The sequence below is a fragment of the Patagioenas fasciata genome, chromosome 3 (assembly GCF_037038585.1).
Source record: "Patagioenas fasciata isolate bPatFas1 chromosome 3, bPatFas1.hap1, whole genome shotgun sequence".
Classification (NCBI taxonomy): domain Eukaryota; kingdom Metazoa; phylum Chordata; class Aves; order Columbiformes; family Columbidae; genus Patagioenas; species Patagioenas fasciata.
Genome location: NC_092522.1, coordinates 62,597,896 through 62,623,513, shown reverse-complemented (window position 1 = coordinate 62,623,513; position 25,618 = coordinate 62,597,896). Strand labels below are relative to the sequence as shown.

The 25,618-nt window shown below is 41.9% G+C and overlaps 1 protein-coding gene across 2 annotated transcripts in view; it reads left to right on the top strand.

Moving 5' to 3' along the window:
• PHACTR2 (phosphatase and actin regulator 2) overlaps positions 1-25,618 on the top strand; it is a 135,620-nt gene that overhangs the window by 65,442 nt on the left and 44,560 nt on the right. For both annotated transcript variants that reach the window (XM_065833582.2, XM_065833584.2), the window contains exon 2: positions 23,649-23,816. In XM_065833582.2, coding sequence (XP_065689654.2) covers positions 23,649-23,816 — 168 coding nt within the window. The remainder of the gene's footprint in view (positions 1-23,648; positions 23,817-25,618) is intronic.

Genomic DNA, 25,618 nt, shown 5'->3' with positions numbered 1-25,618 from the left:
CTGCTGAAAGTGTAGGTCTCAGCACCCAAACCCACGATTCTGATTTGTGCTGTTGGTGAGGGTCCAAGTATTAGCATGTGGAATGAATCACTAGAGGAAAAAGAATGTACACAAACATAAAATTTATTTCTGTGATCATGGGTGCTGCCATATACTCTGTGATCTGCCAGAGCAAAACTCTGCCCCAGATGCCTTCGCAGTTGCTGCCATTTGGCATAGACCAAGCTCTTGGGCTTCTGCAGTAACTCATTGCAGAGGAGGCTGCAATCTGAGCTGAGAGCAGAGATCTTGTAAGGACACAGAGGACCAGCCACACAACAGGAACAGTATGTGAACCACAGGAAGATGTGTGTGTGTGAAAATAAAGGCCTACTGCTCAACAGGTCCCAGGTCAGTGTCTCACCTCACATTGAGGCTGCTTCAAGGATGAGCAGGAATTCTCCTCATTTAGCTGCCAGGGTCCATGACCTTTCATTTCAGGCATGCTGGCTGAGATGCCTTCATGTGCTGACGTTTGTGGCCACTAATCACCTGTTCGCGGTGTTAATCATCAGCTTCCTCGTCTGCCACGAGGAGGGCAAGAGCTGGCTCCCGGGAGGTCAGTGTGGGCAGGGCAGCAGAGACCCATGGGCTGGCTGGGTTTGTGTAGAGTTGTCTTCTCAGATGACCACCCTGATACTTCCCCCAGATGAAAAGCTCACGGGAGATCTCGTTTCCTCCTGAGCCCCCTGTGCTAAGCCCCACTGACAACTGATCCCACTCTGCTGGATCTCAGCCACCGCTTGGATCAGTTGTCTGTCCTTTCTAGGTCCTCAGCTTTCTTACTGCTCCTGAGTAATATCGCCTTGTCCTTAGGTGGTGTTTTCTGTTACAGATTTCAAAACACTTTCCAGTCATTTTTATAACATTCCTTGATTTAAACACGAAAACTGAGCACAAGGAGGCAAGACAGCACCTGGGGCACAGCCAGGAGGAAACGGAAGAGCTCCCAAGTCCTCATCGATGTGTGACCTGTATCACAGTCCAGCCCATTAAAAGCAGAAAAGACTTGAACATTTACGTCCTTTATATGTTTTTGGCTATTTAAAGTTGTCCTTTACTCTTTTTGGACACTGATGCTTTTTGAGATTTAAAAAAAAAAGAAGAAGAAACAGTAACATTGCTGAAAAATACTTCTGAATCAGTGCTGGGTTTGGATTTATTTTTCACTTTATTGTTTTAAAATATAATGATGATGATTAAAAAAAAATGAGTGAGCTTAATGTGTTGAGTCAATCACTGATACATTTAGAAAAAAATACTTCAGCAAACAGCCTACTTCCAGAACTTACTTCTGTCAATTTTATTTAAAATGTAACAGTGGTTGGAAAAGTATTTTTGGTCCACAACAATGTGCCAACGGGCTGACATTCTGTCTGATATGGAGAAGTGATTTCTGAAGTGTCGTTCATTGGCTTCTCTGGTTGGCATAAGGGGCACTCCTGATCCTGTGCTTTTTCTGATGGGGATCATGACAATGTGGCAGAGAGAATTTAATTCGGGTAGGTCTGGGCATGGCCAGTGCTAAGCGTAGGAAAAAAGAGAGGAGGTAGTTTGCTGGTGATGGTAAAAAGGCTCTGGTACCAGGCAGTGATGGCTCCAGTCTGTTTTGCTCCCAGCCGATCCCAGAGAGGGAGGACAGCAGCCAGGGCACAGGTGTGTGTCAGGGAAGGGGACATTCAATTTTATCTGTACTCCTAAGTGGACAGCAGTCAGTTTTGCCAATGCTGCTGTGAAGCCATCAGTTGGGTCTGGTTTCAAGACACATAAAGATATTGATGTTAAAAATATTTGCAAAACTGAAGAAGGAAGAGAAAGAAAACATGGGTATGAACCATCAGCTGGGAAGGCAGGCAGACAGTGAGTGTTTCTTTATTTTGTTTTAGGACCCCAGAACAAAATCTAAGGCAAAGATCCAAATTGAGTCATTTATATCCCCTCTTAGGTGAACTCTACAATTTCTAAACTGTCAAGTATTTGGGGGCAAAGGGAAAGTTACAGTGGGGCTCCAGAGTGTGCCATCTCCTACAATGTTGTATGATAGAAATGGTTCAGTAGGAGCTAGGTACGAAGGTCACTGTGAAAATCAAGGTGATGCATAGTGTTAAGATGGACTGTTTTCTCACTGTCTTTGACCAGAATCACAAGGGTAATAGTGCTGAGTGTGCTCTTTTGGGTTTGTTCTGGGTTTAAATATTATGATATGTGAATCAATTTAACCTTGCCTGCTTACAGTCCACAGAGTTGTTCGCACTACCAATCTGCACAGACAATGCAATTACGTCTGTCCATCATGTGGAGGCTCATTATTAGGAAATTTGATTTAAGACTTGAGTTGCTTGCAGGCTTTATGCAAGGTCACTGCATAGGAATGAATTTCTCCTGTCCCCAGTTTGGTATCCAGGCACTTGGAAATAAAGTCTCTGTCAAAACTGAAAGCCTTGTTTACCTCTCACTGCTTTGAACAGCTGTGATGATCAGTGTAAGTGGGGGGAAAAAAAGCTAGGGAGAAACAAGGACCTAGGTTGCTCTGTCATTGCATGGATGTCTAGGACATGTAAGTAAAATAAGAAAAAAACATGAAGATAACGGCTTGCTGTCTGTTTTGTATTGATAAAGGGGCTGACCAAGTCTATGTTGGATAATACTCTTCTATATAAGACTACGAAATTGTGATAACACTTTGTTACTTGGCAGATTGGAGTATTAATACAGCATCCTGTGCCAATGATAGATTTGTGAGAAGTAGTAAACAGCAAGAGGCATGTTACCTTTTTCTTCTCTGATTCCTGCTTGGTTTCATATGAATTAGAGTGATGTTTTGTCAAGCAGAGTTAGACTGTGATACAGCTATCCTAATATGTGAAACTGTGTGAGCAAAACCAATTCTGATGCTAAAGATCAGCCTGCATATTGAGAATGTGTGTTTTTTATTAGTGTTGCAAGATGTCTTCATTTTTACCAACTTCCCAAACTGTCAGCAAATCCTCGTCATCTAGACAGACCATCCTTGTTTCAGTGTTATTTAATCCTTTTTGTATTTTCTGGATCTGAATGTTTTAATGCGTTACCCAGTAAAAGTCCAAGAATGGTGCAGAGTCCCTAGATGCTGGTTGGGCTTTTAAACCTGGGCTATTACTGTTCTGTGCAGAAAAATAACATAGTTTATAGTCCAGAAATAATTCAGGAAAAATACAGAAAATCTCTAATGTTTATTGATTTAAGCAAATCAGGTAATTTGCAGAATTAGAATAACTGTGGTAGACCATGAAACTTGATGTTTTCACTGCGATCATTTACGTTTTCAGCTTAAACCATTGCTGACGAGACTTAGAGGTGAACAGAGACTCTTTTTCAGGCTTAAGAATTTTTCTTTAATGCTTCAAGCCTCAGCTCAGAAAAATAACTCTTGACTGCAGATTTGTCACCCCTGGTTGTATTTCTGGGATTTGCAACCCAGAACTTTGCTGATGCACATTAAAATTATTGTCATTTTGCTTGAGCTTTTCTGCTGAAGAAGACAGGGCTCTTCTTGCCTTCTGCATGCATGGCTGCAAAGCAAGGACAGGGAACAGAAAGTGATTTGGATCCCAACTTCTGTTCAGTAGCCAGCTGAACTAAGTAAAATAGCACTTGTTATGAGTGAAACTTGGTCTGAATGCCCTGGAAACTTCACGCAAGGGCAGCCTGGCACTGGAGAGGATGGTGTGGTGAAGAAACAAACTGTGGCGATGGGAGCCAGGCTTTGCACCCCAGCTCAGCCCTCTGCAGGGGATGCACCCGTGATCTTCCTTCTCAAACCAGGAGCTGGGGAGCCAGCGTCCTGTGCCAGTGTCTGTGTCTGCATCCTCAGCAGACTGCAGCCTCTGCTGCTGGATCCCAGATACCAGTGTGAGTTGGTGTGTATTGTTGCACAGATGCCAAAAAGCACAGCAGCTCATGGAAGAGTCCTGGTGTTGTAGCCCTAGGTTACGTCCTTCTGTGCCACCAGGTGGTTTTTGCAGACACTTTGGGGAGCAAGATACCTGAGATAATTACTCCCAACCAACATTTCCCCGTGAGGCCTCAGTGTGGCTTGTAGACCTCCCACTTCTACTGCCTAAGGGATGCACAGAGGTGTCTAATCCTCAGGCACCAAAACAGTGAAGCTCACCAACACAGGAGCATCTTGAGTTAAAAATGTAGAGTGACCCCGAATAGTGAGAGATGGTCTGTTTTGTGGCTTTTCTCCCAGTTGCCTTCCTTGCTTATAACCTCCGAAGGTCAACTTACCTGAAGCATTTATGTCATAACAAGCAATATAAAGTCACTCAGGCTGAAAAATAATCTCCTGTGGGCTTTATTTTTTTTTTCCCTCTTCCCCCCCACGATCCTGGATGAGTCAACAGAGATATGACACTTGCATTGCGTGCTTATGAAACATAGATTCAGTAGGATACTGTCAGGTAGTTTGAGTCACGTTACCACTTAAAGTTGTTGTAAGCTGGTGGGAAATGATTTTTAGATACTGGCTGTGTTTATGAGGGGAAAAAAAAAAAAAAACCAAACCAAACAGTTCATTGCCAAGAAATTGGGCATGTTTAAATTATATGTATATAATGTGTTATAATTTATTTCATTGGTAATAATTCAAAACTGGCCGTGCATTTCCTTTCCTGTAAATTCATTCAATGTGTTTGAAGATTACTAGTTTGTTTCTTGGAGTTTTATAGCTTTATTGCATTTCTGAGGGGAAGGAAGTGTTGGTTTTGGCACGGATGCAAAGAATATTCTTGTTCTGAAAATATGAGGCAGTGTTATAGTGCACTGTTAATCTGGCTTCTTTTATGTTGATACAGAGAAGGGTGTAGTGGTTTTCTTGTCCTGCATGCTATCCTACCATGCATGTTTCTTCTCTTCCAATTAATTGTTCAAATGATTGATAAAAGGAAGGAAAATATTAGTATTAAAAATCTGTACATGATTTTAAAAAATTGCAGTAATTATAGAGTAGTTCCCATGCTTAAATTCTTAAAATTAGAAGTTTTAGAAGGCTGGTCTGACTCTTATAAGAAGACACCAGGGTCAGTTTCTTGGGAAGAAGATCCTATTGTTGTTTCTTACTTGACTATTGCTGCTTCTGACACATGGGGGAAATATATGAGGCCTGATGGTGAGACATGAAAGAGACTCTGTCTGTGCAAGGGAGTGAACAATAAAACAGACAATTAAAACTGTGGATAAAGCCAGTTTGTCAAGAGCTGGACAAGGACTGAGCAGAAATGGAAAACGGTGTATACTTTAGTTAGAGGAGAAAGCCACAGAGAGTAGCAGGATGTGTGCCAGCAGGAGAAAGAGAAATGTTAACTAAAAAACATGCAGAAACTATATGACCATGATGCTGGGCTTTTAAAGCCTTTTGTTGGACAATACCATCATGTAACTGCATTGTGTGCGTGAGCATGATTCTGAAGAGAGGAATAAAGTTCTTGTTGGAAAAGTCTGGGGGAATTCACAGACACCTGAAACCGAAAAAAAACCCCAAGTATTTTGGACACTTACAGCAGAACCTCTGTCTTAACTCCCTTCTGGCACTGCTCCTCCCGCTGACTTCATCAGTCCTGAGAATGCTCTTGTGTGATAAATATTGTTATCCCCTTACCTTGCTACAGATGGACCCTGCCAGACCTGAAAGCGACAGGCCAGAGAACTTAGCAAGCACAAATGAGCATGGATTTTTGTGTTTGTACCTTTCACCCAGCTGTCCTGAAGGGATTTGTTTGTAGAGAAAACACCTCTCTCTCTTGCTCAGCCTACAGTGCGTTCAGGGTTTCCTCAGCCACAGAAGAAAAACGTTGCAAGAAACATGCCCAGAAGATGAGTTGAACAAAAAACAAATAAATGAAGTCCTTGGTTAAGTGGATGGTGGAGGAATTACAGCTGCAGACAGCTAGGGAGTTAGGCCTGTGCTGGGGCTCACAATGCCATTAGCTTTTGGAGGGGAGCAGCCTCCTCCGGATCAGCCTGCCCATGGTTTAGGAGATCTTATCATTATATTCTGAGAGTCTCTGCATGGGAATGCTGCTGTTTAGAATATTTGACAACCTGGTTTTGCACTGAGGTTTGTTTGAGGGAATATATGCCAGCAGAGCAGAACTGAGCCCCTGGTATATTTTCATCAGCACAGAGGTGTCTGGTGGCCCAGACCAGATGTTTGGGTTTTTTTAACCCCCTAAGCATTAATACACCCTCTGTATATATGGAGTCAGAGGTTTCTTACTTTAATTTTTTTACTCTTCATGTAGTAAATTCCAAATAGGAGTGATGGGAGAGTGGAGGAAGAACAGAGGCAGCAGAGCTAATTAAAGTAGCCATTTCTTAACACCAAATAAATACCAGGCAGTTCAATCTCATAAGAAAAATACCAGCATGGAGCCCATTCTTTCTGGTTTAAACAATTACTTACATGGCCAGATGTCATTGTGTGGAAAACTCGCAAATCGAGAGAGGTTTCTTTTGTCTTACTCTGGGTATTTTTTTTATAATTCAATCTTTGCGCCTACCATTTTTGGCTAAAAAAAAAAAAGTCCTTCTCAAGGGGTGGGGAAAAAAAAAAAAAAAGAAGCATGTTTGGGGTGAGAGAGAAGGGAGAGAAGGGAGGGAAGTTTGAGGAGATGGGTAGCAAAGTAAAAAGTCTTTATGAGGCCTTCCAGTAGCTCTCTCTGGCCCAGAACCTTGCTATGAAGTTACATGAGAAAGCCAACCATTAGTATATCTTAATGCAATTATTGTTGGTATCATATTGATAGGGTTTTTTCTGTCATATTTATAGGAGAATTTTCTTTCTAACCCAAGAATTATGGCTGAAGTCTCACAGAGAGATACATATACATGTACGGTCACAAAAAGTCGCAGAAGTTTTTAGCATCAGGTTATGGTTTATGTTATGTTTGGCTGTAAGTTTCTGTAGCACATTTTTCAAGAAAACTCTGATAATTTTTCAAAATATCTCTTATCTCTTATCAGCTAAAACAGAGAAGCCAGAGCTCTGGTAGCAATAACTGTATTTAGGCATGGAGAACTGTTTGCAGTTGGAGGATGGGTACATGAAGTCAGTGGGCATGAAAGATGCTGAGAGATGGAACAACACTTTCCAGAGCTCCCCGGTAGCAGAGTAAGGTAGGTTTAGAGTAGGAGTCGGTTAAGAGCCCCATCAGTAGCAGGGATTTACTCTGGGTCTTCCCATTTCTGGTAAATGGGATCCTTCAGTTTTGTGGATACAGCCCTGCATTTCATCTGGCGTTGCTACAATTGCCTGAAAAGCGAGCCACCCAAATTCGAGTCACATCAGTGAAATTATCGATGAGAACTTTTCCGTGCAGTGAAACCTACACTAATGTTTTGTAGTTGTTGCCCTGCCAGCATTTTCACTGTTTACTCACCTGTTCTTATGGGCAGGTAGTTTTGTGCTTGTAAAAACAACATCCAGATATAATCCCAGAAAAGTGCTTTGACTTCATATAAAATTACGATTACATTATTTTCAACAGCTTGACTGAAGCACATAAAGGACAGTATTCTGCCATTGTATATTTAGCTCGTATTCTGCCACTGTACATTTAGCTCTGGATTTAAGCTCTAGCTTGTTTTAGTTGTGAAATAGGTACGTTTGTCAAAATATTATGTGGAGGCAAAGGTCCTTGCGAAAGCCAGCATGTAGGACCATGACCTCTGGAGTAGTTACAGGAACAAGGAGCTTTCATCTGCACAAATAGCAAGAGCTGCATTATATATTTGGTATTTTTGTTTTAAGGTGCTTGGCTGCCTCCCAGGGAGCAGGCACTGAGCTCGGGGTGCTGCTGTGGCTAGGGGAACCACACATCCCCGTGAGCAGCAGCTGGGGCTCACTCTGCGTCCCCATGGGTGGGCATTCCTGGCCACCAGTGCCTGCTCTTCTGCTGGCCCTTGCTGCAGCGCTGATCTACATAAAAGCGTTCAGTATTAGTGATAAACCGTGCTATTCTGAACAGATGAGTACATTAAGATATAGTCTTTTTTCTTCCTCTGATCGTGATGAAAATGTATTGATATACAGAAAATCTCCTACCAAATATGGAAATCTTTAGTTTTACTTATATGGCTTCTATATGTTTTCATCACCATTTCAGGTTTTCCCTGCAATACCTTAGCTTACGTGAGCATTGCATGTGAAAGCTTCTGTATGACCAGCCAGCGATGTCCTTCTGTACCTTCTGCATGTAAGGGAGAAGACAGGCCCTCTGCGTTGGGCTGGTGCAGGGACTGCCACGTGTGGGTAGTGTCTGTGCAGGACAGGAGGGGTGCACGGTGTGATCTGCTGGTCCCTTTCTGGGTCCCTCCTGGGGTGAAAATTGCTGCTTCCTGCCAGAGCTTGGCTTCCAGCTAGAGTGAAAAGTGAGAGCAGGCTCTAAAAATGTCGAATATGTGTGCTGAGTACTTGAGTGTTTGCAAAAATGGGAGGGAGGTGTAGGGGAAATTATAAGCCTTTTTCAAGGCAAGAAAAGTGACTGAACCCTTTATCACTTCTTTTCATTTCTGAAATGTCACAGCCACTCCCCTAAGCTCAGGAAAGTTGCTGTCATTTGTTTGTAAGCTGCTCGAAGGCACTCTTTTAAAGAGTAATAATTAACCTCTTTCTATTTCAAAACCTGTTCTTACATGATACATAGTGTATTTTGCTGGAGATGAAATTACGCTGCTGCTTTGTTGAATGTGGCAAAGAGAATTTCTCAGGAGGCATTTTCTGAGGGAGGTGAATTGCTGGGGGCTGCAGGAGGGCCCTCCGCTCCTTCAGTCAAGGTTGGAGCTCGCGGGCTTCAAACCACACAGTTGGAGCAGCACTCTGAGGGTGACCATGAAGATGTTGTGCCTTGCAAAAGTGCATGGGGTCTCTGATTACCAGCCCAGAGCTGCAGCCCATCAGTGTGGGGACATGAACATCCATCATATGCGGGCTCTCTGCTTTCCTTTACCTCCTTGGATCCCCTCAGCGATGCTGTTCTGAGAGCTGCTGAGCAGGAACTCAAGTGGCCCCTGGCTGCCGGGAGGTCTGCCCACCTCTGGGCAAATTCTTGAAGAAAGACCACTGTGGGAAGACCACCAGTGGAAACTCAGCATTTGCTCATTTCTTTCTGTGAGACTCTGTCCACATCTTGATTAATTCTTAAATAAGTGAATAAATAGCCCTTTCTTGCCCTCATTGAGTGCATCAGTTTTTGGGTGAGTTGGAGAAAGCATGGGATGAGTGCACGAGAAACAGGACATGGAAAAACTGCCAGCTGGAATTTCAGAAGTGCTACTGTAGGCTTTCCTAAGGGATGCTGGCTTTCCCAGGGACTGCTGGAAACAAGCGAGTGCTTCGTTACATAATGTTCCCTCTCTAGGAAAACATTTGGTAGTAGTTTAAAAAAGAAAACTTTACAGATCTTAAAGCCAAAAATTCATTTGGTGAACCCTGATGCTGTACATACTTTACTTGGGAGAATTTTGAATTTCCATTGCTGCTTGGAGTTGCTAGAAATAGGTGCAGGGCTTGCCAGTTGTATTCAGGCTTTTTGCACCAGCTTTTTTTTTTTTTTTTTAAATCAAGTTCTTAGTGTGGCACTTTTAAGTGACTAAACACAGCTTTTCTGTTCAGTTCATCTATATCAGCATGGTCATGGCACTCATAAAGATACCACAGAATTTGAGTAATCATAAAGTTTATGAAATCCTGATCATTAAGAGAGCAGCTTCAATTTCATTGGATTTTTAAAGTAAACCGCTTTGGTGTTTTCATTTGTATTCTGGCTTATAATTACTCAAGGGTCATTTAGCCTGGTTTACCCCTGCAGTCATAAATAATAATTAAAAATAAATATTTATAAGGAAAACTGCTAGGGGTTGTTTTTTGTTTGGTTTTGATTTTTTTTATTTGGTTGGTTGTTTTTTTTAGGGTTTAAAGGGAGTCTTTAAGAAAATATGAAGTGGAGTGTGTCATTCAGTAGAGCAGGAGTGACCTCTGCCAGCATTAGTCTGGCTAAGTAGGCTAAATTATAATTGATGTCTGTACATGGTTTTGTACAAAGTAAATAAATTAATGTATTATCTGATTCAGGACAAGCTTGAATACATCTTAATGGTGACTGGAAGGCTTAAAATTTCTCACCAGGCTACAATAACTCCTAACTGCACCTGGCTCAGTAGGAAAAGGAAAGGAAAGGTGTTCCCCAATGGCAATGCAGGGGTGTGTGCTGACACAGCTGGGTGGGCTCATATCGAGGCATCACTGCTGGCACAAAACTCTTATTAGTGATGTGCGTGGAAGCTCTAAGTACTGAATGAATGTTGTAGCTCTGTAATAGTACAGCACTGAAATAAATTGGTGGGGGGAAGATGGGGTCTGGTATTTCTTCTGTGAGTAATTGCTTTCAGACTCGAGGGATGCTCATCCAGCTCCAGCTAAAACAGTGCAATTAAAACTGTCACATAGAAGTTCAAGTTAGCTTTTTATTTTAGTCTACAGATGACAAAGGTATATTTTACAACTGCTTGGTGCCAATGTCTGAATGAGAGAGGTGTTAGAAAACGACATACTGCGAACAAAATCATATGGACTTTTGGATAGCTAAAAACTCTTAAAAATGCATCAGCTGAGCAGGTGGCAATGAAAAATCAGAAATCTGTTGTTCAAGCTGTTCTCTTTCATTTTATAGTTAGAACTGGAGCAAGAATGGTCTTCATGGTTTTTGTTTATACAGCTGTCGTCACAAAGAGGTTCTGATCCATGATCAGCCCTCTTAAGCACTGCAGTAATAGTTATTCATTATTAACTAAGAGCAGAGGAGAAGTGGGGTCCTCAGACACAGTATGAGACAAACAAGTGGGGAAATGAAGGTATCAATTATGTATCTGCCATGTTGATGATGCTCTCAGAGAGTTTTCCCCTAAGGGAAGAATCTGCTGGAAGAGCTGAGCGTATTCTTTGTGCCTTCCCTGACAACAAGACAAAGTCTCCCCATCATCCCCAACCCCATCCTTTTCCCTTCCAGGAGGACTTGATGCTTTGGTTAGTCCTGGCTGGTGCCTGGCCCTACAAGGAGAGAGCTGCTGGCCCTCCCACAGAGAAGTGGAGTCCTAGTTTCCAACTCCACCTCCATGAGCATCTATACCCCCAGGGTGCATTGGAAACAGGCTACTCTCCTGCATGGCATCATGGTGCACTGAGCCGAAGGGGACCTACTTTCTCGTTTGCAGTTTGTTCCAACCAAAGCTCTTTGATTATCCATGACTTGCTTCCATAAACATTGATGCCATGGAAAAATTGAGGTCCAAAATATGTTTGATTACAGCTTTCAAATACACATAAAGGTAGTACTATAATTCCACTGGGTTTTGCTTTAGTGATTTACAGTGCCACCAGCTTGCTTGATGGGACTAACTATTTTTCATTGTGTAGGAAAGGGAACGTGCTATTTTTAAAAGTATAACTGAATCCTATCACAAATTGCACACAGACCTGTCCTTTTATATGAACATGCCCCTGAGTGTCCAAGTTTAAACTGGCAGAGGAAGAGCAGCTGGGCTGACAAATACGTCAGCTTGTGTCCAATTTTCTCCTAATAAAGAACAAGATAGAGGGAATAAAACAGCTGTTTGCTGAGCGGCTGAGGATGGAGAGAGTAATGGAATATGATGCGCAATAAAAGTCAGCTGCAACTTGGCAACTTCCATTTCCTCATAGCAAAGAACATGACTTAGACTGTATTCAGAACTGTGATATTATACATACAGAGTGATACGTGTGATTTTTACAGGCCGCGGTTTTAAAGTTGACAAATTAGCAATTTGACTGAGACGACCTGTGTTTAATCATTCATAGTTTCTTCTGAGTGTGTTGGAGTTTTATTATTATTGTTTATCCAAGCTGGTATCTAGCAACAAAGACAAACATTTTAAAGGCAGCTAAAAACTGAACATAGCACAGTTTTCTCTACAAAGACTACAGAGTTAATAGCTTGTACAAACATTTGCAATGATAGCAACACTCAGAAATTTGCTGGTTGGATTTAAAAGTTTCCTTGACCTCCCCAGCAGGGTTCTGAGGCCAGCGGGGTTGCAAAAAGAAACTATTTGCTTCAGGTTTGACTTACACACATTTGGACAAGTGAAATAAGCTGTTTCCTGTACTAGAAAAAAAGGTGTTTAAGTGGTGCCAGTATAAAAGAAAATTTCTCTTTTAAAAGGCAGCACAGTGAGCTTCCGGCTGTCCTGTATGGGGGATTTAATTACGTGACTGATCAAATTGCTCCTAAGGGGTTTTTTTTTTTTTGTATGTAAATGTTCTGTTATTTGTAAAATAAGAGCTCCTTGTTGTAATACTTACATGTGAGAAAGTGCTGGGAGGGGAGCCCAGAAAACCAAACCTGCTCTCAGATGTATAAACATGTTAATTCTGAAAGATTTCATTGAAGATAGTAATAATAAAGGGAAAAGCACATGTGTAATGTTCACATGGAATAGTATTTAGCAAGAGTGCTGTGTGGTCTGGAATGAGGTGGGGTGGGTGGAGTGTGATGGGGGAAGAGATGTGTACCTCCTTCCCCAGCTTCCTTCATGCAGAAAAGGAAAACAGCTATCAGTGTCAGCACTTCAGGCCATCATTGCTTCAGCGTTGGATATGGTTCACAAAGGTGTCAGGGAGTGCTGGCAGCGAGCTAGGTACTGACTTTGTGACAGAAGTCTTCCATTTCTTCCCATACTTCTCCCCCATCCCCTCCCTGTTCTGTTCCTGCCCCAACTCCGCGACACACCACCCAGCTCAACCTGGTCAGCAAAACTATTTGCCTGTCCCACCTGTGTCAGTAGTAGCAAGACACTTGTTTCAAAAGCCTAGGCAAAAGGTTATTTTTCTTCTGGCTCAGTGCAGTGATAAAGTGCAGCCTCACAAGTGGTCACCAGCATGGTTGGTGGTTCAGCTGATGTTTCTGTCATCAGAGTGTAAAAGCACAGGATAAGGGGACCAGGAACCCACTTGTGCAGGCAGTGTCTCTATCAAGCCATACCTGTGTCCTGCCTCTGCTGACAGTGGTGATGGCTTCTGGGGACACATCCAGCAAGCCAGCAGGGCAATGCCTCTGTCCTTCCAGGTGCACCAAGGGAATAGCCAAAAGGCATTGGAGAGAGATCAGCAGCTCTGGGTCCTTTAGCAGGCTAGGCGAGCTGTTAGCAGAGTAAAACCCTCCTCTGGATGACGTATACCTCTGAAGGAACCAGCCAGCTGAGATCTGAAGCAGCTTCAAGCTTGCGTTTGTTTGGGTATGGAGAGGATCTGGAAACAGCCCAGAGTAACTTTGGCCACGCTTTGACTATTTTGCCAGCGTTTTAGCTCAGATAGCAAGTGGCAAATGCCATCTGAGACTGTGCTGGTTCACTCTCTGAAGGCAAACAGGCTCTAAGAGGGGCTCTAGGTGAGCATCTGGACCTGTCCAGGAGTTAGCAGCCTGATGGTACAGGGGCTGCTTTGCAGAGTTTGCACTAGATGACAAGGTTTGCATTCACTTTCCATTTTTCCATTTCCCTTTCCCCAAATTCCTGTAGACTGTGTTTCTCATCTTGTCAAGTTCCTGGGAATGCCAGGGATGGGATGTCCCAGCAGGGCAGCGACAAGGCATATCTGTCGCCTCGGCTCTCCTGTCGGGATGAGCGAGCACCAGGAACCTTCTCACACCTTCCCTTCCCTCAGCGGGCACCGCTGCTACTCAGATGGGGCATCCAAGGGCTCGTGGCCCATCTGAAGCAGATGGTGAGTAACTTTGCCACTAGCTGGAGAAGCAGGAACAGGGCCAAAGTTTTGCCTGTGACAGGCTTGGCCCGGTTTTATCTCAGCATCAGTACTACATACCTTCTAATCACCACAAAAATGTTTCCTTCTAATTCCTATTTGTTACTACACAGGAGAGGGGCCACATACTTGCTTTGCTTTCTTTTCACACTTCTAGATACTGTCTGCTGGTACGTTTCACTCCTTGCCTCTAGTTAAAAAATATTTGTTTTAAAATTACTGTGGTTAATTTTCTTCCCTGTATTGAGGCTATACCAAGAAAAGTCAGTAAGGAAATATTTCCAGTTCTGCAGTTCTGGTTTTCAGATATGCGATATTAAAAAAAATATCATTATAGTACATGCAGCTTACTTTTAGGTGGAATTACAAAATTATGCAAAAAGATTTTTAAACTATAAATAGAAATCTATACCATTGTACTTCAAGGAGATTTATCCCTTAATATTCTGACACAAGAAGCATTAATTTTCAATCCTTGACTGTCGAAAGTAGCTTGCTGGCTCTTTTATGTACATGTCTTTTAGTTGTTGTTTTTTTCTGTCCTCCCACATCTCTTTTGCTGTGCCTGTTCCCCCCGCCCTGTTTTTGTGGAGAAGTTGCTTGGATCCAGAATTTGACCTTTGACCTAGTGTTTCATATATATGGAAAATGTAACTGTCAGGAAATTTTCCATTTGCTGCTTTTCACTCAAGTATTGGGGTTGAGAAAAAGGGAATAAGCAGCTTGCATTAAACACATGATCCCTTTCCTTCTGGTCGGAGCCAGCTGTGCTTGGGTCAGAGAGGAGGTAGCAAGAAGACTTTTGGCCACATCACTTTCAGACCTATATAATGGGATTGCTGAACATTTGCTTATTCCTTTCTTAGGATGCCAAGAGGATGGAAGTTAAACATTTGATTGAAGAGGAGGAAGTAGTGCAGGTGTTCTAATAAGGACTGCATAGTGCCAAAATGTAAATAAATTGCAAACACATGCTTGTGGGCATATTGCAGGCATAAGGTCAGGTCCTTATTTTCCTTTAGACCTTAAGCAAACCCCTAGTATGTTTTGACACAAGAAACAGGTGAGAAGAAAGGTGATGTGGTCATAGAGGTATAACTGCAGTGCTCCCCCAGCTCACATGCCAGCGCAGATGGAGCGGATAAGAACTCTGTACGGGTTCCTGCATGAGAGGTGTAATTTAGTCAGGCTGGGTAGCCCTGACTATCTGTATTGCCTGTGGTATTTCCAGTGTCTCTACAGAGTGCCTTACAGCAATAACTACACTTTTGCTGTACAATTAACACAATGGGAGTGAAAACTATACCATGAAGTAATTTTGAAGCTGCATGTTACAAGCACATTGTGTACATTTGGGTTGCATTAGCAAGAGACAGATTGTGGTAACTAATGTGATAATGTGATCGCCTGTAATTTGACAAAACAACCAACAGCACTTAAGTTGATGTGGTTATTGTGAACATCGGAAAAAAAAAAAAAAAAAAACAAAAAAAAACAAAAAAACAAACCGCAACACTTAAAGTAACTCTAAAGCAAAGAGGTCGTTTATGCTTCACCTCAATGAAGCAGCAAGTGTGTCTCAAGCCCTGAAGTTAGCACTGGTTTGTTTACTGTTTCTCATGTAAGGTAGTAGGAAGGCAAGGCAAAGTCGCCTCCTTGCTTGCTGGTGACCAGTGTCTTGTGGGGTGAGGGCTTCCTATCTAAGAGACAGATAGTTAAACAAGCTCTTCCAGGCTCTGAGCAAGTTAATCCCAGGTGTACAGGTGAGAGAATGAGGACTAGAATAAATGCCTGTGGGAGGTAGCACCATTGCATGGGACTTTGCTCATGTTCCTCTTCTGGGTACTACAGAAGAGGAAAGTGTGGCTGGGCATTCCTTGGAGCCACGCGGCTTTTTCTCTGAAACGTGGAGCCTTGGGCATCTGTGCTATTGCTTTCAGGGGAGCACAGGCTCCCCTCCTTCCCTTGTAGGTACCTGTGTAGCAGCACCTGTGCTTTTTGCAGAGCGTAGGCAGAGACTGATCACAGGTGCAGGAGCAGAGTATGGCCTTTTGTCTCCAGATGCAACAAAGATAAATTTTCCACCCCCTTGCAATATTTGACTTTCTGCAGCCAGGTAACATTTTGCTGCAGTGAGATGGGAGTTACAGGGTTCAGCCCTTTCTGGACTTTGGCACTGCTGGTCCATGTGTGACTTTGATGACCGAAAAGGTGTTTGTACGTATATCCTTGTAGAAACCTGGAGGCATTCAGACAGTTGTATCCATTCCTGCCCTGGTAATTCCAGGAGGATCCCCTCTGGCTGTTTCAAGGCAGCAGCCAGCATCCCTCTGAAGTAGTCGCTACTCAGCCTGTTTAGCTCATTGCCAGCAGGAGGTCCAATTAACATTTTGCAATATTGGCAGTTCCATATGGAAACTACCATTCAGCCGCCTACATCTGAACTTCAGCTTTTTCCTTTCATTTAATTAAAACACAATCAAGTCAATTAGCTCATGACAGAGTTTCCCCAAAGTTAAGCTCCAGATGTATGGCAAGGCAAAAGCATTCATATGCCAATTCATTGTGCTGCTCAGAGGTAGATTATAGCTCTTCCATTTGTCAGTTTATCCACTGGGGATTAGTGGCATTTTTTCCCTTCCAAGTAGAAAATAAAAAGGGAGAAGGAAAAAAACTTGTCTTTCCATCTGGTTCTGGTCAAGAAAAATCAATATAATATCACAGAATTTGAGAGATTTATAGAAAGTGACATTGATAGTGTCAGAATGACTTCTGGGTTTTAATGACCATGTCAAACATTTTACCATGCAGTGTCTTGATTTTTTTTCCAGTAAGCTTCAGGAATAAGCAGCTTACCATACTTGATAGCAAGTCGATGAGTTATTGTTCTTGTCACTAAATGAGGATAATATGCAGCTGCATAAACATGTTGATTTTCTTGGCATAAAAACCATGACTTCCAACTCTGTACCCTTTGGCAAGACTGTATAGAAAATCATAACACTGTCAGAAGAGTTTTTGAGGTCTCAATGAACCAAGATGGCTTTTGTAGCACATTCCTACAGGGCAGCTGGGTGCAGTGAGAGGAAGACGAAAAAAAATAACTGTACCAGCTAACCAGAAGCTAATAAGCATAGGAATCCTTCAGACCCAAATCCACCAATGATGTATCTTTGAACTGAAGCCATTGCGTCTTCTATTGTGTTTCTTAATTCGTTTATGGTTAGAGGTGGCAATGCCTTGAGTCACCTGTGTTAAAACAAAGAAGTTATCCTCACACACTTTAAGGGTGATGCAGTGATACCATGGCAATACTGCAAGATACCCAGTGCTAGTGAAAGTCTTAGATGCTGGTACTACCTTAGTACCTTGATATTGGTGGAGCACTTGGTTCTGTGCCTTTTCCCCTCTTCATCGTGTTCCCCCGCAGCGGAGAGGAGAAGAGCCTGTAGGCAGACTGTTCCTTCATCAGGCCACTCTCCACCTTGCTTTTTTTGATAAGGATCCAGAGCAGAACTGCAGTGCAGGGGTAGGGGTGAGTCCTGGGAGATGAGGAGGTCGGAGAAGGGATTGCAACATGAAAGGTGCAGCACTCAGAGGGGTGGGGAAAGAAGATAACTTGCCACCTGCCGGTACCCTCTTGTACTTAACAGCCCGAATGTGAGAAAGAATCTCTTAAATATATATGCCAGTGCTCCAGCAAGATTAGATCATTTGTGGAGAACGGTGCTAGTGAGGGGGTAGAGAGACAGAGGAAAGAAAAGAAAAAAAAAAAAAAGCTGCTGACTACTCATTTGGAAGGTTTAATAGCTTTGCCATCCTGCAATAATTGGTGTTTTTTAGTATAAGATTCAAGTGATATTGTACATTCTCATCTGAAGTATAGCATCTGTATTTCTTGCAGAAGTCCCATACACATTTCGTCACCCATGATGCATATGAATTCCCTCATGTTTGTAAATGAGTGGACTTAGTTGAGTACCACATCACATTCTTCCTGATGTTCTCTCTCTTGCTTGTGGTCGAGTGGCCCCAAATCTGCTTTCTGCAGAAGACCATGACTCCCACTCCCAGTTAGGGTATTCTTTGAGAGGGGAAGGATAGTAGATTTCAATGCTATTTATTCAGGAAGGGGAAACCAAATGTTCCACCTACCCTGTCAATGCTCTAGGCAAAAGCATGTTTATTTTGTGGACTTACCCAGGTTCAGGTAACTGGTATGGGCCAGGCTGTGCAGAACAGTCAAGTTCATGGCTGGAGTGTCCTGGTGTCCCACCTGCAGCTGTGAGGCTGGTTTAGGTGCCTGCCCAGCCCTGTCACCAGTGTCTGCCCATGCCACAGTACACTCCTCGCTCAGCCTGGACACTTCAAGTGTTTGTGGGATTGTGCTGAAGACTAATTCACTAAAGTGGCCCAGATTAAAAATTGCCTTTTAAAAAGGAAAGAGGGTGGAAAGGGGGAGGCATTTTTGGTTGGGATCATTCAGAGATCTACTTGTGATGAAGCCCAATGAACAGTTGTATTTTTACAACTGAAGGGATGGCATATTTTTTAAGGTCAGGAATAAGCAGATGGAAGTGCAAAGAAGCAACTTCCCAGGCTGACTTCATCACCAAAACTGCTCTGCTGTGAAACTCCATGCTGGGGTGCTGTTTTATGTAAAGAGAAGCAGAGATTTCAGATAATTTTAATGTTGTGAATTATGGCATCTGTACCTTCAGAGTCAGAGAGCATCTGATCAGAGTTTCTCAGGCTCCCAATAGCACAACTTTTGACATACACACCTAAATTCTGCCTTATTTATTTTCTTGGACTCGCCATAAGTGCTTTTTACTCCAGGATCTTAAGACTGTGACAAGAATAAACTAATTAAACTTCACTTATTAGCATTGATTCCAGTGTACTTATTAGCTTGGAGTTTCTGTAAGACTAAGTTGAAATTATTAATGTTTTTCATATCATATGTTGGTTTTGGCCACACAACACCGAACTCCATTTAAAACACTATTCAGATAAGACTTATTAAACAGCAATTTTATAAGATATTCCCTACTAGATTACACCAAAGTCTATCTAATAAACTCTCATTGGGACTAAATGTGAATGTTGTCTAACATGAGAATTTTAAAACTATTCAGATTCAGTAAGTGATTCTTCTACAGAAAAGTCTTTTGAGTATACTTCTACTGTAGCAAGCTACCTAATTACTTGGGTTTGAGCTTTTTGAAATCATCAGTGACTCAAATTGTAATAAACTACAAGAAATTTTGTTCTGTTAATTATTTAAATATGGTTCTATTAGAAAAAGAATAGTATGGGAACATCATGGTGTGGGTTTTTTTCCCCCCATATATCTTATATTACTCTTAGTATTCAGTGGTGAGGTTAGGTTCTAGTGGCTTTCCACTTTCGCTGCCAAGAGTAAAAATACACACAAGTAGAAATATAGAACAACCTATGGCATAAATGTAGCCCTCTTTTTCTGATCAGGAATTTTCCTTAAGGAAAAACTTTTAAAAAATGGTCTTAATGCATTCCAGATCGGCAGGCATGGGACCCAGCAGAATCACGGCTATTTGCTTCAGAGGAATTTATATTAGACTTGCTTGAAATGATCTGATGGATAGTTTTTGTTGCATTTTGCTTTTGTAAAGTTAGTTGTAAGTTCTTACCTGAATAAGGTGTTAGCGTGTGTCAGTGCTGACATGAACATCTCGGTGCTGAAGCGTACCTCGCCCCAGGAAAACGGTGGTGAATTCACACACATGCTTCAGCCACACAGCATCTCTGGAGATAATTCATAGCAGAAAAGCATCTCTTATGCAGCTAGGCAGATCAGCATGGCTTATTGCAGGTAGCCGTCCTAGGATAAGATGTGTTCAGGCATTTCCATCTTTGGGTGTTTATGGGAAAGTTGGGTTCATCCATGACCTGAACTAATGTTTGCTGGCTGCCCACAAGCTTGGCGAGAGCCTCTCCTTTTTGTGTCCTTCATCTAACTCATGGCCTGTGCCTGCATGATCTGGCTTCACAGTATCTCAGCAGGGTTTTTGGTCTTTTACAACAAGATCTCTTTTTTGCATGACATCAACGTGTATCGTTCATATACTTCTTATGTACATTTCTACCCTTCAGGTATAAAACCTGCACCTAGGAAAAAGGACTGGAATATAATAACATAAACTATGCAGGTAGTATAGTCAAAAGTCCTAATGTCAAACTTAATAGTAATGTTTATTGAAGGCAATGAAGTGACTCACTGGCTTTTTGAAGATGGTGGGAAGAAGGCATGACTTAAAGACACTGTACAAATAAAAGAATGACACAAGTGACCGAGCTCCTCTAATCTTGCAAAGCAAGGATGTTTCCTTTCATCTCAGTGAATGTATATAATGTTTATAAAGATTAATAGAAGGTGGATAAGCTCTCCACGGTGAAAAATACACCACTTCATTCTTAAATAGTGCATGAACTATAAAGCAAACAGTGTAAATCTTAAACATCAATTTCCTGCAGAGTGTTTAAAAAATGAGGAGTAATAGCTTTTGAAAAGATCTCTCCATAAATGCTCTGGAATGTCATTGCTGAAGTTCTTTTTTTTTTTTTCCTAGGCAGCTTATTAATTAGTAAAATGCGCTACTTTATGATTGCTTTTGAATATAAATAAGTCCTTTCTCCTATAAATGTTACTTTATCTTAGATTATTTCTGAAATCAATTTGTGATGTTTGGCAATGCTTATTCCTCCTTTCCAGAGACATATTTAGGTCCTTTTTTCAAATGGAGGAACTGGTACAAGGTCAATGGTTTATTAAATTCCCAAATATTAGCACTTTTTGAACTCATTTGATAAATCAAGTCCTCATGTTTTATCGTCAGAAGGAGTTAAATGTTGAATCCTGTTTACAAAAGTTGCAGTCTTCCTGAACAGAATTATTCACCACTAAATAGATCCCTTTTTTCAGATGTTAGCTCATTTGATGCAGACAGATTTGCTTAGCTAGGATGCTTATCATTATTTCAGAGGTAAATCTTTTCAGCAGAGGGCAGAGCAGGGACTGATGCAAATTCATGTTTCTCTGTGGGGAGCTATTTGAGCCATAATCCTCCTCCATTCCTGCTGGTAGACACTGGAGGAAAAAATTTAGATGAGGCTTTTGTGAAAGTTGTTGCCTGCAATAGTCTGGGCTCCATGACCCAGGAGGATTTGAAAAGATCTATGTTTATAAAGACTGTGCTGTCTGTCACTGGGGTGCAGGCTCTTCACATCAGTAGCCCAGCCTTTCTAAGCCGATGGAGACAAGAACATGGGTTTTATCCCGCTGTCTCCAAGGAGCGGGTAGCCTTTCCCTCTAATGAGCTGACGGACTGCCTCTGCCAGTGAGATAATGCTTGGCTCCTGTCCCAGAACAAAACTCTTCAGCCACCAGATCCTGCTCTCTTCAGCACTTCACTTCTGATTCTTTGGATTTACCAGCACAGATTTCATGGAGTAACCGTCTCTTTCCAAAACCGTTAGTGCCATGGGTCTTTTCACTGGGGTGGATGTCAGCAGGTCACTCAGTGCAGTCCCTCAGTCAGAGTAGGGCAATTACTGGCAGTAGGTGAGGTCAGCCCTGGCTTGCCTGACTGAGCTTCCAAAACCTGATCCAGTGCTGTGCTACCCACCTCCTGGAAGTGCTTTCCTTACATCTAAACTGACTCTCCCCATCCACAAGCTGTGGCCCTCGCACTTTCGTGTGGTAACTGGAATTGCCAAGTTCAATTTAGCCCTCTAATCTTTATAACTAGCCTCCAAGTAAATGTACTTCTCCCTTAGACCCACAGTTTCCAGCAGAGGCTTCTGTATTCTGTAGGGGATTATACAACATAAGCTGTGACTGTAAGCCTAGACCAATAGTGGTATCCCTAATTCCAGGTGAGGCACCCCTGCAAAGGTCCTCCTGCTGCTTTACTGCCTTTGGTGGTCTTCTCATCCCTACCTCTCACCCAGCTTCTCGGGGTGTGTAGCGTGGTGGATGGTTCATTTTAAGGGAGTCTCAGCTAAAACGTCCTGAAAGATCACCCTGTTACGTTCTTTAGGATGCACAAGTGAGGAAGTGGGGGTTTTGTACTTGTGCAAGGAGTAGACATATCTGTGTCCTTACCAAAATCTTGGCTTTTTACGTTTGAAGTTCATTTGTGTGCCTTTCTTCCATCATATCTCCATGTTATAGACCAGAAAGTATGCAAGGAAAACACTAAAATAAAAGTTTAAATTCCAATACACCTGAATAACAGTAATTTATCCTGGAGAAGTTTTCCATCTCTCTGACAGTATAGAATTTATTACATTTTATGACATATCTCACTCACATTTGTTGACTTAAATTTGTATTCAAATGAATAGCATTTATCTCTGGTTTTGTCTTCATAGACTTCAGTGAAGTTATACAATGGATCTTTTTTCCCAGTAGATCGTTTCAAAACATTTTTAGCATCCTGTATCAACCTAAAGTCTAGGACAAATATAGGACTCATTAAATGCCATTTGTCTGAGAAACGGCATAATAAGATTGCACCATAATGTTATGTATCTGAATCTGAATATCTTTTTAGCAGCTAGGACACAGGACCAGGATGCAGGAAGCCATTTGGCAAACATAAAATTAAGCACTTAACAATTCTGTGTTTCATATTTTCCATCTGTAAAATGAGGACAGTGATATTTCTTTCTTTGAATAGCACTTTCTGATTTAATGATCTATGATTATCATTATTACTGTTGACAGTGGCATCAACTCTGTTCCGAATTGGTTATAATTAGAATGTTTAGATGAATGAGAGCAATTCCAGGGTCCTTATGCTGCAAACATTTAAGCCAGTGATTAATTTTTACGTACGTAAGTAATCGCAGTCACTTCAGTGAAGCTGCTCACATGAATAAAATTAAGCACGTTTGAAGTGTTTGCAGAACCACAAATGGAAGGCTCTAAGAAACCCCAGTTTTTAAATAGAAATAGATAATAGTAGACTTGTCAGGGAAATTTCCGGGAAATTTATTTCAACTGTATGCTGTGGCATGTTGTGGAATGAGTCTTAATTTGGTTCACAAAACTTAATGTTACAGCCATTGATGATAAATATTGATTTTCAAATCACACAATATGTTTTTGCAGCAAAGTAATCCTGCGTTAAATGTTGGCTACAGCCCAAAAGTTTATTGTTAAATACGTTTTGTTAATAAGAAGCCTGACTCACAGCAGGCTGTGCTGTGAATGACTGATTACCAGGGATATCAAATGGACTTATTTCCATTCCACTGCCAGAACAGTTGTCTGCAGAGCTTGTTTAAGAAAGGATTCATTTTACTCCAAAGAAATAGTTTATGTTTTTACATTGTAAAGGTTTTATTTTCTATATGATGACAGCTCGCTATTCAGCTTTACCAAAGATAGGGAAAAAAGTCACCCAAATATGTGTTGAAAGAAATTCTCCAGTAGCGATGAAAAACCACAGAAACGTGCAGATGTGCCAGATGTGCGTCACAAGGAGGAAGTTCTGTCCCACGGCAGCTGAGGTGCTGAGCAGCAGTGAAACCCAGGGCAGGCTGAGGTGGGGACTGGCTTGTGGCCATGGGCTGCGGTCAAATGCCCTTTGGCTGCCTCCCTGGACAGAAAACACACGGACCCACACACAGCCAGTTACAACCTCATAGTGGAGGGTTTCAGCTGTCGAGTGATATTTTGGTTTCCATCCTCCAGTTACCTTCCCTTTTCTTGTTTATACAGTTGATGGTTTGGATAAGGCTTCGATCGCTAACTCAGATGGACCAGCCCCAGGATCCCAAACTCCTCCCTTCAAGAGGAAGGGCAAACTCTCCAGCATTGGCAAAATCTTTAAACCTTGGAAATGGCGGAAGAAGAAGACTAGTGACAAATTCAGAGAAACGTCAGCAGGTATGTCTGTGGCAAATAGTAGAAAACACTGTGATGGCTTTGCAGAGTAATATTTGAAAGCTCTTGGAGCATGTTAGATGGCAGGGATTATTTAGGCACAGTGTTTGACATACAGAAAAACATTTGGATTCTCGGCCAGGAAAAACCTAACCTTGTTCAGCTTCTGTCCTGAAACTATCACCAAAAATATGCAGTTTGTTTATTATATATTATATTATTTTGATGCTGACAGTGCTTTTCTTTTTTCTTAACTAAGAAACACTAGGCTCTGTATTACATATTCTCAAATGTGTTGGAAATGTCTCTATGTCCTCCTAATACAGTCAATGACTTGGATTATGAACCAAACCTTGCCTTCATGGGGACAGAAGTCTGGTCTGTTCAGAGGGGAGGAGCAGATGTGGCTGTGCCCAGAAGAAGAAAAAGGATCAGCTCTGCGACCGCTGCTTTCAAGATAGGCTGCTCTGCCCCCTCACTCCCCCATTGGCAAGGCCTAAAGAGTGGTCTGAAATAAAATGCCGTGATTGAATTATATTCCTTCTGAAAAAGAGGAAGATTGAGGGCTGGGATTCACTTAGCTAAACACAATTGCTTGGTGCCACCTGAGATGCTATGAAGGGTCCTGGCTGATCTCCCAGAAGGTTCTGTATCGTATTCATCATCCCTGTACAGACATCTCCAAAAGCCAGGGGCATCTCAAGTGGCTATATATACCCACATTTAGGAAACTGAATGCCGCCCTGCGTATGTGTGTCTGTGTGTCACAACTCTGGCCAAGCTTTCTCTGAATCCCAAACTTCTCTTTTGGGATTCAGACATTTGATGCTGTGCTTTTCTAAACTTGAGCCTAATCAGAGTCCAGGGAGCATCTATGAGCTCTTCAGATTCGTTACCACAGTGGAAACCCTCTGTCCACTATATTCCATGGCTCTAGGCAATAACACCAATACTAATCTCCTAAAATGTCCTCAGTGGGCTCTCCTGAACTCTTAGGAGTACGCTACTTGACATTTTAAACCCATAGCAACCCCTGATAATTACAGCAAGAAACAGTGTTTTTTCATTGTAACTTCTAAAACATGCTTTATTTACACAAACAACAAAAAGAAGTCATGCTCTCTGTGGCCATCATCACTCCAGATACCAACTGAAGTTTTGGACAATCTTTCATCCTCAAATCCTTTTCTCAGTCTCTTGTGGGTTTTTTTGTTTTGTTGTTGTTTTGTTGGGTTTGGTTTTTTGTTTTTGTTTTTGTTATTATTTTTTTATTTTCCTGGGTACGCTGCAGCAAAACCCTCACAATTTCTTCTACTACTGCAATCAAAAAAATCCCCTCAGTCTGCTATCCCCTTCATTCCTTCCAGTTTCCTGCAGCTTCCCCAGTACTTTTATCATATTGCTAGAACAAAGTTATTTCTGGTTAATAACTCCTGAATGTTCTGCAGCTACTCTTGGACAGGTATGTGATTTTATATGCAGTGAATTCTCCAGAATAATCACCATTTGTAAGCTGTGTATACAGAGATTCCCCAAATTGTCACAACATATTAGTATGTATTAAATTGTTATGCCATTAAATAATAATGCATGTGTCATTTTGCAGTTACTTTTTACAAATCAATATCTGGTAAATTGATGTTAAATACAGTATTCCTTATGTTGTGTTGTCTTTCTTTAGCGGGCCTCAATCCAGTCTTACAAGCAAGAGTTTCTTCTAAAATAGAATGTGGGGTACTGGAAGGAGCTTTTATTGCTTTGTCCAGGTTTTCAATAGGCTTTTGAAATAGGTTCTTGCTACAGCT